Source organism: Myotis lucifugus, unplaced genomic scaffold (assembly GCF_000147115.1).
Source record: "Myotis lucifugus unplaced genomic scaffold, Myoluc2.0 scaffold_251, whole genome shotgun sequence".
Classification (NCBI taxonomy): Eukaryota; Metazoa; Chordata; class Mammalia; order Chiroptera; family Vespertilionidae; genus Myotis; species Myotis lucifugus.
Window position 1 is genome coordinate 1,012,465 of NW_005871299.1, and position 13,722 is coordinate 1,026,186.

Below are 13,722 nucleotides of genomic sequence, written 5' to 3' on the forward strand. Positions count from 1 at the left end.
AATCATGTATTCCTTAACTGAATGTTTAATAACAGTTTTACTTCAACTGAGGGATTATATAAACCATAGAATTAAGTCTATACCATAAAGTCCCAAGGTGAAAATGTTTTACTCTTAGATATTTTGTTATTCTATTGAGAAGAAAGCTTTTATTTAAAATTATACTAGAGGCCCGGTGCATGAAATTCGTGCACTGGGGGGGGGGAGGTCCTCAGCCCACCTGCCCCTTCTTACAGTCCTGGAGCCCTCAGGGGATGTCCTACTGACTGCTTAGACCCGCTCCCTCTTTGGTTGCTCCAGCTCAGTGCAGTCTGACAGAACCAGCAGTGCTTTGTCCCCTGATTTCTATGAGGCTAAGCAAATGCTGCTGCTTATGTTTGGGAGACTACTCTTCCCACCACTCCCTCCCCCAAATACACACTTTTAAAAATAAAAAAATATATCTCAAATTCAATTTTGTCCTTCAGACACCATCAGGTTCAAAGTATCTTACAAGCTTCCCATGATACCTCAAGGCTGTGTTTGGTGCCCTTCTGATAGCCTTGAGCAACACCTTATGATTGGTTTATCAAAGCATGTGCCACATTGCATTATAACTATGTGTTTCTTTTTCTTTTCCTTTCCTTGATGGTGTACTTGAAGGCAAGTATCCCAGGCCCTAAGACCTTGATTGTCTCATGGTAAACAATAAGTAAATAGGTAAATGAATATACAAATATAGATTTGCTAAAGTGCTTCATTTTACTCCAGAAATGGCATATGAACTAGTACTTTATTTAGAAGACAGCAATAGGCATTATTTACACCCTGAGTTCTTCCAAAGAAGTGTCAATTAGCCTATAAAGAAATATAAGATATAGGAAAGGAAGGTAAATTTTAAGCAAATGGGAAAGATGAAGTAAATGGAAAGTGACATAGGGGCATAAAATGAAGCCAGATATATAAACTAAGGTGATAATTATAAATTCACATAAAACCATTTCTCTCTGGTCATGATAGTATCTTTGCCCTATTCAAACTCTAAATGCAGAGATTTTCTCTTTATTTAAAGAAGATCTGTTTGTCACTTGCAATTTCTTCTAGTCTTAAGTCTGACATGCTTCCCTAACTTGCCCAAAGTTTTGGAGACAATTTTATGAAAAGCTTAAGAAAACTGCTCAATTCATTAGAAGCCTTGTCCTCCTCCTTCTCCCAGTGGCCCCTAAATTCAGGCTTTGATACAATTGTACTAAGTTATACTAATTGGTACATTCTATTCCATATGTTTAGAGCTAGTTATATTGAAAGATAAAGTGCATATTTGCATATATAAATATGCATCAGATGCAAAATAATGCACAAATATATGCCAGTGATTTATTATATAAAATCTTAGTTCACAGTGTACCCAAAAATATCTTCACTATTTGTCAATAGGAAGTATAAATCAATTCTATTTTACTGGAAATTGTGTGCAAAAAGTTTTCTCAAACCAAATAAAATGATCAATGCATAAACTTGACTGTCATGAGTGAAAACTGAAATGTCTAGACCTATTTTTATCTCAATCTGGTTTACACTATAGTTTTTCTGCTTAATTAATACTTTCCATTATTCATGTCTGTTTTGTTCTTGAAATCAAAGAAGTTATTAAAGGTTAGAATCTCCCCGAACCTCAATATTCTTATCTGTTAAAAAATGGAATTAGTGTTTCCTCTCCTTGGGTGAAAGCACTATCTAAATATTAGGCTACCTTTATTGAATCCACCTGAACAATTTAGTAAAAAGAAATATCAGAAGTAAATTACTCAACATACTGATTTCATGTTTTTCTTGGGAAAAAAACACACAAAACACTTGAAATTGTGGAGAAAACCTAATATCTTCTTCCTGTTTTGTCTAGTAGAATGATTCCCTTAAAGAATGCTAATCTTTTTAATAATTAATTTATTCAGTGAGTATTTTGGAGGTGTCTCCTCTGGACCAGGTGATGTTCTACATGACAGGAACACATCATTGTATAAAGGAAAGGAAAATCCCTTACTGCACACACACACACACACACACACACACACACGAGAGAGAGAGAGAGAGAGAGAGAGAGAGAGAGAGAGAGAGAAGAGATTGATTTTATTCAGTTGCCTACATACATCAGGAACTATAGGCTTTGTACTAGTATGTACATCATCCCATTTAATCTTTACCCAAACCCTGAAATTTATGTATTTTCGCCCTCACTGTACAGAATTTGAAACAGACTCAGAAAAGTAAAGTGGTGACCCAAGTTCTCAAACCCAACAGATTATAGAACAGGGGTTTAAATAAGTTATTTCTGAGTATAAGGGCCACATTTCTAAAACAGTTACCCTTAAGTGGGAGAATGCATCTAAATAGGGTGGAGAACAATCAGCCCCTGACAAGATCAGAGCACCCTACCCCTTTTACTAATATCATTCCTTTTGAAGGGCTAGGTCATGTAGGCTTCCCTGATTTCTAATATCTGGGAATCTGCTCCCTATAGAGGGCTACATTACTTAATTAGTCTATGATACTTCCTAACCTTTCCAGATTCCAGATTTAGCTTCAAATAAGTCACCTTTGCTGGTTTTATAGAATCTGAGTTCTCATCCCTAAACAGACTTTCATAGCTCCTGTTTTTCCCATTTCAGTTGCACCCATGGGCACCCATGGGTTTTCTGGAAGTCATTCATTCTTCCAGTGTGTGTGTGTGTGTGTGTGTGTGTGTGTGTGTGTGTGTGTGTTTAACAATAAAAATTGTGGAACTACGATAAAAATAGTATGCTCTAGGCTGCTTCTGGGATGGAATACAAATGCAAAAAGAACAGAGAAACTGTCCAACTCTAATCCACTAGCTCCCTCTGGCTTAGCCTACCAACTGGTCCAAAATTTTCTCTCTCTTGCTATGTGTATGTGTATTAATCTTTTAAGGTCTAATTAACATACTGCCATAATTCCTTTTTATTATTTAGATATTTTTAAAAAATTTTCATGAAATATATACATATGTTAAGTGCATGTATATATGAAGACATTTTTATATATAATTATAATGAAATACAGATAAAGACAAAGAATAGTCACCTACAAAATCTGTAAATAACTCAAAATTAGCCATTTTATTAAATCAACTAACTAGTCCAATCTATACAAAATACGTCAATTATACCAATCATTTAACTACACAGCTGTTTGATTAAATTGAATAGAAATTCACATAACAGAGTGGCAAATATGATGTTATTTTTTATATGGCAAATACGATGTTATTTTTATTATATGTGTGTGTTTTATAATACAGTGAATATGGCAGAAGTATTAGATAAATAATTAACATCAAACATTTCTAACTTGCAAGGAACCTAAATCTCTTTCTCAAATTGACTTAACACATAACTAAGTTTATTAGAGCTTATAAAAATTTATTATATTTCATTTTGAACCCCATTTGGGAAAAAGGACAGAAGTTCTCTTCAAATTATGTCACAAAGCGACTGCAGTTATAGAAGCACAATCGATACTGATTAATAACGATGAAAAGGATGGCTGCCTTGACCTGGCACAAGTCTATCCTCAGGGACTCTTGGGGCTGTCTGGGGATGAGCAGTTCTGTGCTGGTAACATAAACCACTCTACTCAATTGTGATCATTGACAAAATAGAGTTTGCTCAGTAGGATTTGGCTCATTTCCTTTGGGAAATCATCCCAGTAAAATCCTTAGATAGTGCTCAATTTTTTGACTTATAAATTCATAAAATTAACACTTTTCAAACCTCCTCATAACTAGGAACAACTACACACATACACTCACACACCTACATGACTTAGACATCATTGGTATATGTGTGACATAACTATTCCAAACAAAGGCAAAATTTAGGTCTTGACCAGAAATCTGAACAGAACTCATCTCTTACATTAAATACTGATTCAATAGATATGAATGCAATTGATCAATCAGTATTATATACAGTTCTTCATGGTACATTTAGGAAAAGGTAGGCTATCTTAAGCATAATTTTGGAAGGAGCAGCAGACAAAGCTGATTGTTTTAAATTATTAAAAGTTCTATTGGGTCCATTTTTTTAGTGTGAGCTATGTTAATATCATGTGTGTACAACGATTTGCACTTAGGACTGACTATAATTTAACTGAAATTAGTTCTTTAAAAAATAAAGGTTTCCTGTGTTCTGATTTTAAAAAGCAACCTCTTTTACTTTTATTCTAACTTTCCCTTTTTCTTTCCTGTTTCCCCTCTGAAGGTAAAGTTGGTTAACAAAGTCTTCTTTCCTACCTATCCTTAGGTGTCTGACACGCTACAAAGCCCCTGAAGCACACTTTTCAGCTGATGAAATGTCTCCAGGCCCTGCTTCAAACTTTCCTGCTCCCATCCCTTGCTGAAAAACAATTACCCAGGGGCCTCTTGTGTTTCTGCATGTCTTGTGAGCAGAGGCACTGACAGCTTTTGTTCCCAGCTGTCTTTTCAAAAATGTGTGTAATAGCAAACAGTCTCCAAAGACAGAAGAAGTAGCTCTCCTTATGGAGCAAAGGGCAGGTTTGTTTACAGTCCAGTATAATAAAGATAATTGCTCCCTCTGTGGTAAAGGGCAGTTTTGCTTGCTGCCATTATAAAAAACACACAAACAAAACAAAACAAAAAACACACACCAAGTTTCCTAAGCTCAGGGAACCTCAGCTATGACATAAACTGGGCATGTAGGTGTCACCCAGCCCTCATTGTATCACCCTGAGTGCGCCTGGGGGACTGCTGCAAGATGACAATACTCTGCCTACTGCTGTTGCTATGAGTAATAAACTGCCCTTTCTCTCTGTCTCCTGCCAAGGTACATGAAACTGTGGCAGGTCCTTCACTGTTCTCGGCATCTTGTGTCCCCAGTTTCTGACCTTCTGTTTTATATAAGGACTAGAGGCCCAGTGCACAAAATTCGTGCAGGGGTGTGTGTGTCCTTCAGCCCAGCCTGCACCCTCTCCAATCTGGGACTCCTTGAGGGATGTCCAATTGCCAATCGGGCCTAAATGTGCAGTTGGACATCCCTCTCACAATCCAGGACTGCTGGCTCCTAACTGCTCGCCTGCCTGCCTGCCTGATTGCCCCTAACCGCTTCTGCCTGCCAGCCTGATCACCCCCTAACTGCCCTCCCCTGCTGGCCTGATCACCCCCTAACTGCCCTCCCCTGGTGGCCCGGTCACCCCTAACTGTTCTCCCTTGCCAGCCTGGTCACCCCTAAGTGCCCTCCCCTGCCGGTCTGGTTGCCCCCAACTTCCCTCCCCTGCTGGCCATCTTTGACCACATGGGGCGGCCATCTTGTGTGTTGGAGTGATGGTCAATTTGCATATCATCTCTTTATTATATAGGATTCTCTTCTCCACCCAGATCCTGTAGATGATGACTCATTGGTTGGTCAGTCATCTCTTAATCTTTCAATTCAGTTTCTCTCAAATTTCTGCCTCCTTAGTCTAAGGTCTCCCCTTGTGCAGAAAACACAGAATCAAATTAAATAATAAGTGACAATGAGCTAAAGTCAGGGGGATAAAAAGGATGAGAAAGAAAGTGTAAGTACAAAGGGAAATCTGGATTATCTGTGGAGGATGGGCCATGAGAATCCTTACAGAAGCTGGATTTTCGATGCCATCCCCACTGGAGACATCCCTCCTGGGTCTGGGGTTTTGGAGTGGGATGCCTTGCTGGGCTGGGTGCCTTGTTAATTTAACAGTTTACTCCACCTTTTCATTTCTTTGTTCTCAATGCTAAATATATTACTTCCATAGCAGTTCTATTTCTTACCTCCCTTCCTACCACTTCAACAATAAAATCAGTAGACTAATACTCAGATAAATATGGTTAGTAGTCATGTTTTTTTACCTCTAATTTTAGAGAGTTCAGGAGGGATGAGCAATAGCCCTCTGCAACTGGAGTCATGAGACTCAATGGCTACTTATTACAAATGCAGATCTGCAGGCCGTGTACGCCAAGGATTTTGATTCAGTAGGGTTGATGTGGAAAAACATAAATTTTCCATTTTTAATGAGCTTCTTGGATAAATCTAAAGTTTGTCTGCAGGACATATATGAAAAATTCTGCACCTTTGCTCAGTCTCACGGAGATAGTTCAACCCCAAATGCATAGATTAGTCACTGACAAATCTTACTTTATGGCAGTGATTTGACTTGGCTGATGCTCTACTGCCAGGGGTATTTAGATAATTATTTTTGGCCCATGAAATGGAAAGATATATGTTAATATGAAAAAACTGCTTTGTTCTAAAATTTTGGCATATATTTGGAAAATTTTTTCTGATCTATGGTATGATATATGAATTATTAACAATAGCCATCAATAGGAAGATGTATAAATAGAATGAAAAAATTGAAAGCTATAACTTGTACTCACTTGGCAAAATACTAGTACCTCCAAAGTACTTTATTTGAATAGGTTAAATAATGCAAAATTTTTTGAGGAAAATACTAAGGGGGTATTTTTAAAGTTAAGACTATTGCATCAGATAGTGAGATCATGTAATACTTGTCTTTCTCTGACTGTCTTATTTCACTTAGCATAATACTCTCCAGGTCCCTCCATGCTGTCTGAGGAGCAAAACAGACCCAAAGACATGAAAGCTTGGAATAGACAGACTAATCTCAGAGGAAAGAGGGGCAAGGTGGGAAGAGATTAATCAAAGAGCTTATATGCATACTAGAGGCCCGTTGTATGAAGAGATTCGTGCAATAGGCCTTCCCTTCCCCTGGCTGCCAGTACCAGTTTTCCTCGGGCATCTGGGACCCAGGCCTTCGCTCTGGCCAGAGCCTTCAGTCTTCGTTCTGCCACTTAGTGCCTACATATGCAAATTAACCGCCATCTTTCTTGGGTTAATTTGCATACTCTCCTGATTGGCTGGTGAGTGTAGCAGAGGGACGGTCAATTTACATGTTTGTCTATTATTAGGTAAGATATGCATAACCCATGGACACAGACAATTGTGCTGTTGAAGGTCAGGGAGTGGTAGTGTGAGGTGGAGAGGTCAATGGGGGAAGAAAAAGGAACATCTGTAATCCTTTCAACAATAAAGATAAATTTTAAAAAACCATTTCAGTTATGGCTGTTGAAATCATAAGGTATAAAATAGGGTGTAATAAAAAATATTTTACATCAATAGTTTGAGATGCATTTAAAGAAAGGGCATGGCTAGTGACATTGATAGTTCTGCAGATATCTCTCACTACACCAACTTCCTAATAATGATGTTTATGAGAAAATTTCTTTTTCTCCATGTTTTTTAAATTAAATAACCTAAGTAATAGGAGCAGCACAGTAACTGCTTTCTTTGTTGAGTACTGACCAGCACACTTCATTTCCATCAGGTTTGATTAGGAGTCTCACAGTTACATTAAGTCAAAACAAGCTACAGGTGAAAGCTACAAGAATGACGAAAACACCATGTGTCTGCAGTGCATTAGAGGTAGGGATACCACTGTTTAGAATGGCAGGGACTCGGGGGATATAGGAAATATTTCCATCTGCACATTCAACTGAATGACGATGGGATTATTGGGGATAATTGATGATGCATAAAACAATTTGACCAATATTTTAACATCTACGCATTTTTCACATCATTAGGTGGTCTTTATCAATAGACTATTAAAAACTGCAACATAAATTTCAGACAGCATTTTTCCTCTGAGGTTGTTTTGATAAAAGTTGATGGGACTTACAGTTTACGACGATTTTTACTTTCTTCACATCCGGGAATGACACATCGTTTTCTGCACTGCATTCATATTCTCCAGCCTGGTCCCTGGTGATTCCATAAATGTCCAAATACTGTCCGTTTTCAAATGGTTTGGCTACAAGAAAAGAAAATAGATCATGTTTAATTGTAGCCACCTGAGGCTTCATTCAAGTAAAACAACAAGCTTGGGTCTTCCCATTAGATATTGGTGACAAAACAATTTCAAATGAAACTGGGGAATTATTAAAACCTTTGTTCTCCTGTGTTCAGAGGAAACGTCAGAGAAAAAAAAGCAAAAACCGAACAAGGGGTACTATAACAATACTGTTTCCCCAGAATAGGATATACATGTGTTCTTTTTAATTGATTGTGGTCTCCTAACCTTGTCACGCATCAAATAGAGCTTGGCACATTTCTGTAATTGAGTTCAACAACCTCCTAGCGGTGCAGATGAAGTTCGCTAATATCACTTGGTTCCTATTGACTTTTATACACTGTATGCTAGCAACCTGACACTTAACCTAACTAAATGTTACTTTCCTTTTGGGGAAATCTCATTCTCAGTGTTTCAAGCCAGATGGCTTGAAAATAGTAGAGAGATATAATAAATCATTACCATGTTTCAGTTTCCAAAATTATTAATTTTTTTCAAGAGAGGTACATCTTATATACTATATATGACTCACACAATAAACCTCAAAAAATCTTTATGGCTCCCAAACGAAAAGTTATAGTGGTCATTAAAAGCACACTAAATTATCTTTATTTTTAATATTTCAGGGGAAACATCCTATTTGACTAAAAACTGCAGCAGATTAAAAATATAAAGACATAATCACAGGTGAAAGAATATCCCCAATGAGTTAGATTGAAAAAAGGAGCGATGCCTTCTGAAATAATGGAATTTTTATTTATTTGAAAGCAGAGAAACCTGGGGCGGGAAAGGCTGTGATTATCATGGCAAACGAAATGTGAATTTCAAGAGGTTGCGACCCTTCTCCCTTCTTGGACAAGTCTTTTAAAATCACATTTCAAGGCATACCAAAGAAAACTGGAAAATAAAACAATGATTCCATTAAATGGTCTGTTTCCAAAATCATTCTTAGTTTTGTTTTCATCTTACTTTGTCACCAAAACTATTCTAATAATGTATGTTATACAACCAGTAAGAATATTTAATTTTCTGTGAATGAAGCAAAATAAAATTTAGTTATGCTGCTCCAAATCTAAAATCCACGTTAATTAAAAACAACAACAACACTTTTATTTTTTTCCTGTGGGCTCTGTTACCTGGCCCTAAATCAGTTACTGCTCTGTCTGCCTTCTAGGTTACTAAGACTTTGTTAGTTGCAACTTGGAGTGTTTAGGATGTATATTATTAAGGCATTACTTCTTTTTTTTTCTGGTTAATCACAAAGTGTAGACAGAGGAGAGTTATACTTGGATGGTGATTGGCTGGTAAGCTATTTCAGGTATAAGAAGAAAACTTAAAAAAGCAGAAGTTGTCTTCAAAGTCCATATACAGCAGGGCCTTGACTTACGAGTTTAATTCATTCCAAGACCAAGCTCGTTAAGGAGCTCGTTAAGGAGCTCGTTAACTCAAATTACTCTGTCAACTCAATGCAAAACATCGGCCTAGAGTCAGCTGGTATCTCAAAAAACTCGTTAGTCGGGACACTCATAAGTCAAGGCCCCAACGTACTTAAAATCTGATTCTATAATCACTTTTTTGGTTCCACCCAGTGTCCTTACCTGACTCCAATATACAAATAAAACATTGATTGGTTTCCTATTGTTCCCGTCTTCTTCTCTTATTTTCACTCTTATTAATGAAAATAATCTAAGCTTATATGTATCTGTAAAAACTACTAAAATATAGGGAGGGCAGAATCCTTAATCACATCCTAGAATTTTTAAAGTATAACTTGAATTAATGCAAGAACAATATTAAATGGAAATTAAAGTACGGAAGAATTGATATACTGTATCAGAATTAACCTGGATAGCAATGAAAAATGAAGCCAATCACGTTAAAGGTATCCTACTGTGAAACATTGTAAAAACAAATTTATTAAGGCCTAACTTATTTTCAGCATTAAAATGTTACTTGAATATTTCTATTTTTGTGTACTGAGATAATTTTAAAAAATGTATCCCCCAAAATGAATTTTTTGATAAAAAAATGTACATTATACCTGTTTGAATAATCAACTATTTTCTAATTCTTAAATAAATAATTAAATATGGTGTGTGTGAGTTTCTGTATTACTGCCTTTTGCTGTTTAAACATTGTAGATATATGAACAATTGTTCTTAAAGTATTGAAGGATAAAAAGAAACACATTAGAAAGGTATGTCTACCAGGAAAAAATAAAAAAGGCTCTGAAAGATTAAAAGCAACTATAATAAACTATACAACAAAGATATCTCCAGTGTCATAACCACTACATCAGTCAACTCCAAAGAACACCATTTATAACTAGTGAGTATTTATCTCTGGAGCTCACTACACAATCTACTTAACCCTATTTCGGGATCCTTCTCAACTCCACCAAAGAACAATGTCCCTATTTACAAGTACAGAATTAGCAGTAAGTGTGTATGCATTTCTTAATTCGATACCTATAGAACCCGTGAATGAATGGTATTGCCAACACTAACCATCGGTAATATAGCACTAATATAAAGACACTTATGGGGTGGGGGAGCATAACTTCATGGTTAACTTTATTTTCCCCACTTACATTCAACATACTATGCATCAGCTCTCCCTGTATGTGTGCTCTAAGTATTCCCTTGTGTTTACACAAGTAGCTCTGTTTATATCCTGAACTCTTCCTTGCTCTTGTCTCAGTCTGATCTCACCAGGCATAAATTTCAGGTTTGAAACTTGGAGTAGCCCATCAGGACTCAAACTCTGAAGCTTCCTAGTTGTCCGTACTTGGCTTGGCTGCCTCTGGTTTTTGTTGTCCTATTTTCCCCAATAGTAATTTTTCACCTTAGTTGTGGAGCCCAGGAAACCAATCCTCTTTCATACGTGGCTGGGTTGCCTCTTTTTCCATCACTCCTGACACAAGGGGAGAGGATTTGAGCATAGTACATTAAAATGCAAAGAACATTTCAGTCCATGCAATATAGCCCAACTGCTTTCCCCAAAGGGAGGGTAAAGGGCAAGGCTGAGTGATATAGGGAGCTAGAGGCATGAGGACCATCACCAACACCAAGTCTTTACAATGTTTATGAGGATATTCACTACCTTCGGGTGCTCTTATAAATTTAGATGAAAAATAAAAACCTTATGCAATATTTTCTTATCTTCTAGGATACCAATATAAATAAATGTCAATGAAATACGGCAGCCCTCTCTGGTCACAGATTTTGCCAATCTCTGTGAGTGCAGTGACAGTTTCTGTTTTGTTCATCTCTGTGTCTTCAGCCCCAGGGGCATGCCTGAAACATCATATTCTTGGTAAATATTTGAGTAAATAAATAAGGACACTTATAAAATGAATGAATAAAGCCCTGTAAAGATAAGAGCACAGAAAATCAAAACTAAGCACTTACATTCAAAGAAGTTGTCACTTCTCTTTCTGAGTCCAGGAGAAGGAAAAGGAATTTACAAAGCATTGCCATCTTTGCTGACATCCTGAAGTGATAGGTGATGGCCGTGGTGAGAACAGACTACAGTTTTCATAGATCCTTTGCAAAATCATAAAGACTAACAAAAACTTCCAATACGTTTGAAGAAAAAGGGATAAGTACTGCCTATACTCTCAACAATAGTTCTCTTTTGTGTGTAGTCTCTTCTAGGCATAGGTAGACTTGTCTCAAAAAATGAAGAACTGAAAAGATTCCCCATGCTTTTAATAATGCCACTATTATCACCATTTTCAAAAGGAAAGCTGAAAAAATAGGATGTAGCTATGCTTTATAAAATCTCTCTCATCAGATTTATAAGAACCTGGCCAGAAATATTGCTATGGTGGCCACGAAAAGGGTATTAAGACTTAGCTTCATGGTTTGATAAGTCATATGAACCATACTTTATATTGCATATAAAAATTGTTAGCAACAGCATCAAATTTCTACAAAGCACTAATAAGTTTCAGGAAAAAAAACACATTTGACAAAATAAATCTTGCTTTTCTTAATTTCTAGGACATCATCTTTCATGAGTTTTCCTCTCATCTTTCTGACCATTTGCTTTCACTTTTTCAAGAGAAATCCTTTACTGTCACATCCCTTAAATATTGATTTAGTCCTGACTTTTTTTCCCCACACTGAGGACACTATTTACAGGGGATCTTGTTCATTCATTTGCATTTCATTACTATTTATGTATTGATAAACTCTTGATTGATCTACTTAGTCTATAACTATATCTTGAAACGTAAATGCATTTAACCGGACATCTCCATTTGGATGACTCACCATCTCACAGTTGACACACTCAACACAGCCTGCCCTTCCCTGCCATCTCTGCAGCTCCTCCTGTGCTCCAGGACTGTGAGTGCTTTGACCATCACCCAGTTGCTCAAGCCAGAAACCTCATTATTAACTTTGACAATACATTTTATCTCAGTGCCCACAACCATCAGTCACTGTGTCCTGTAAATTTTGCCTCCTAAGTAATTCTCAAACCACTTCTAGAAGCCCCGTGTCTCAGTTACTGGTATCTGAATGCATATAATCAGGTCAATGATTGTATATTGATTTGCAGAGTTATTTCAATCGTTTTCCAAAACCCTTGCTCAGAAGGAGTCATCCACTTTTCAAGGTTTTACTGCAGGAGTATATTTTGTTAGGGTCTCATAGCCATTTATTACTGAATGGTCACCTGCAAGTGAATTCTCAAAATATCCTTCGAAGGGTTTATTTACATTTATGATTGTTATTTTCTGTCAGCTTATTATCCACCAGCATATTTGGTATCCTGCAAGTATTTCTTCTATGGACTGTACCATACTGAGAAGTTAGGGATGTGGGTTCTAGAACTGTCTATCTGGCTTCAAATCCCAGCTCTGCCGTTTATAGATATATTATACAAGAAATTTAACAGTTAGTTTACTCATCTGAGATGTGTGAGGATAACAGAACCTGCCTCATATGGATGTTGTGAGGATTAATTGGGTTAATGGAATTAAAGCAGTTAGAACTCATCATAGGAATTAAAAAATGCATTAGCTGTTACTACAATGCACAGGTTTAGGCATGCCAGGAAGGTCAATTTAGATAAATATTGTTTCCATGGTGAGAAGTCACTATATTCGAGAATTAGTGCTTCTGTCTTAACATCTTATTCAAGGGAACAAGAAGTTAAAATAAGAAAGTCACTCAAGTAGCATTATTAGAAATTACCAGTTAGTTCTCATATCACTGTAGGAGATCAGTACACACATCTGCCCTGTAGATCTGTAGGTGGAGTTGACAGTTGATCTCATGTGGGGTCACTTTCTCTGTCTGAATGCCCAAGGGCAATTTAACCTTCTTGATTCACTCCACTTCTCTCCTTTCTTTATATATATATATATATATATATATATATATATATATATATTATATATAGTGAATATTATATATAATATATACATATATAATATTCACTATATATATAATAATACCTATATATCTATATATATATATAGTCATCCTTGAATAGTCTCTGATCTGAAAACAATATTCAAAGATGGCTTTTAGCTTTGAGTTTGTGAAGGGAATTGTCAGCTGAGTGAGATAGCATCCCTCTGGACTTTTTTTATCTTTATGCACTTGATTCTTGCTGCCTGAAACACCTTATCCTTCAATTCACCCTAATCACTGCTTCTCATCCTTCAGGTCTCTGCTTATGCATTACCTCCTCAGAGGAACCTTTCATGACTTACTCACAACTCAGTCTAGTAGCTCCATGTTACATGTTTACATATATATATATATATATATATATATATATATATATATATATATATATCACTAA

At 36.6% G+C, this 13,722-nt stretch overlaps 1 protein-coding gene across 2 annotated transcripts in view; it reads right to left on the bottom strand.

Annotated features, from left to right (window-relative positions):
• The window catches only part of NEGR1 (neuronal growth regulator 1), an 840,835-nt gene that overhangs the window by 289,315 nt on the left and 537,798 nt on the right, over positions 1-13,722 (bottom strand). The window contains exon 4 of one of the 2 annotated variants that reach the window (XM_006098886.3): positions 7,732-7,863. The exons of the other annotated variant lie outside the window; for it this stretch is intronic. Coding sequence (XP_006098948.1) covers positions 7,732-7,863 — 132 coding nt within the window. The remainder of the gene's footprint in view (positions 1-7,731; positions 7,864-13,722) is intronic. 2 annotated transcript variants of the gene reach the window in all.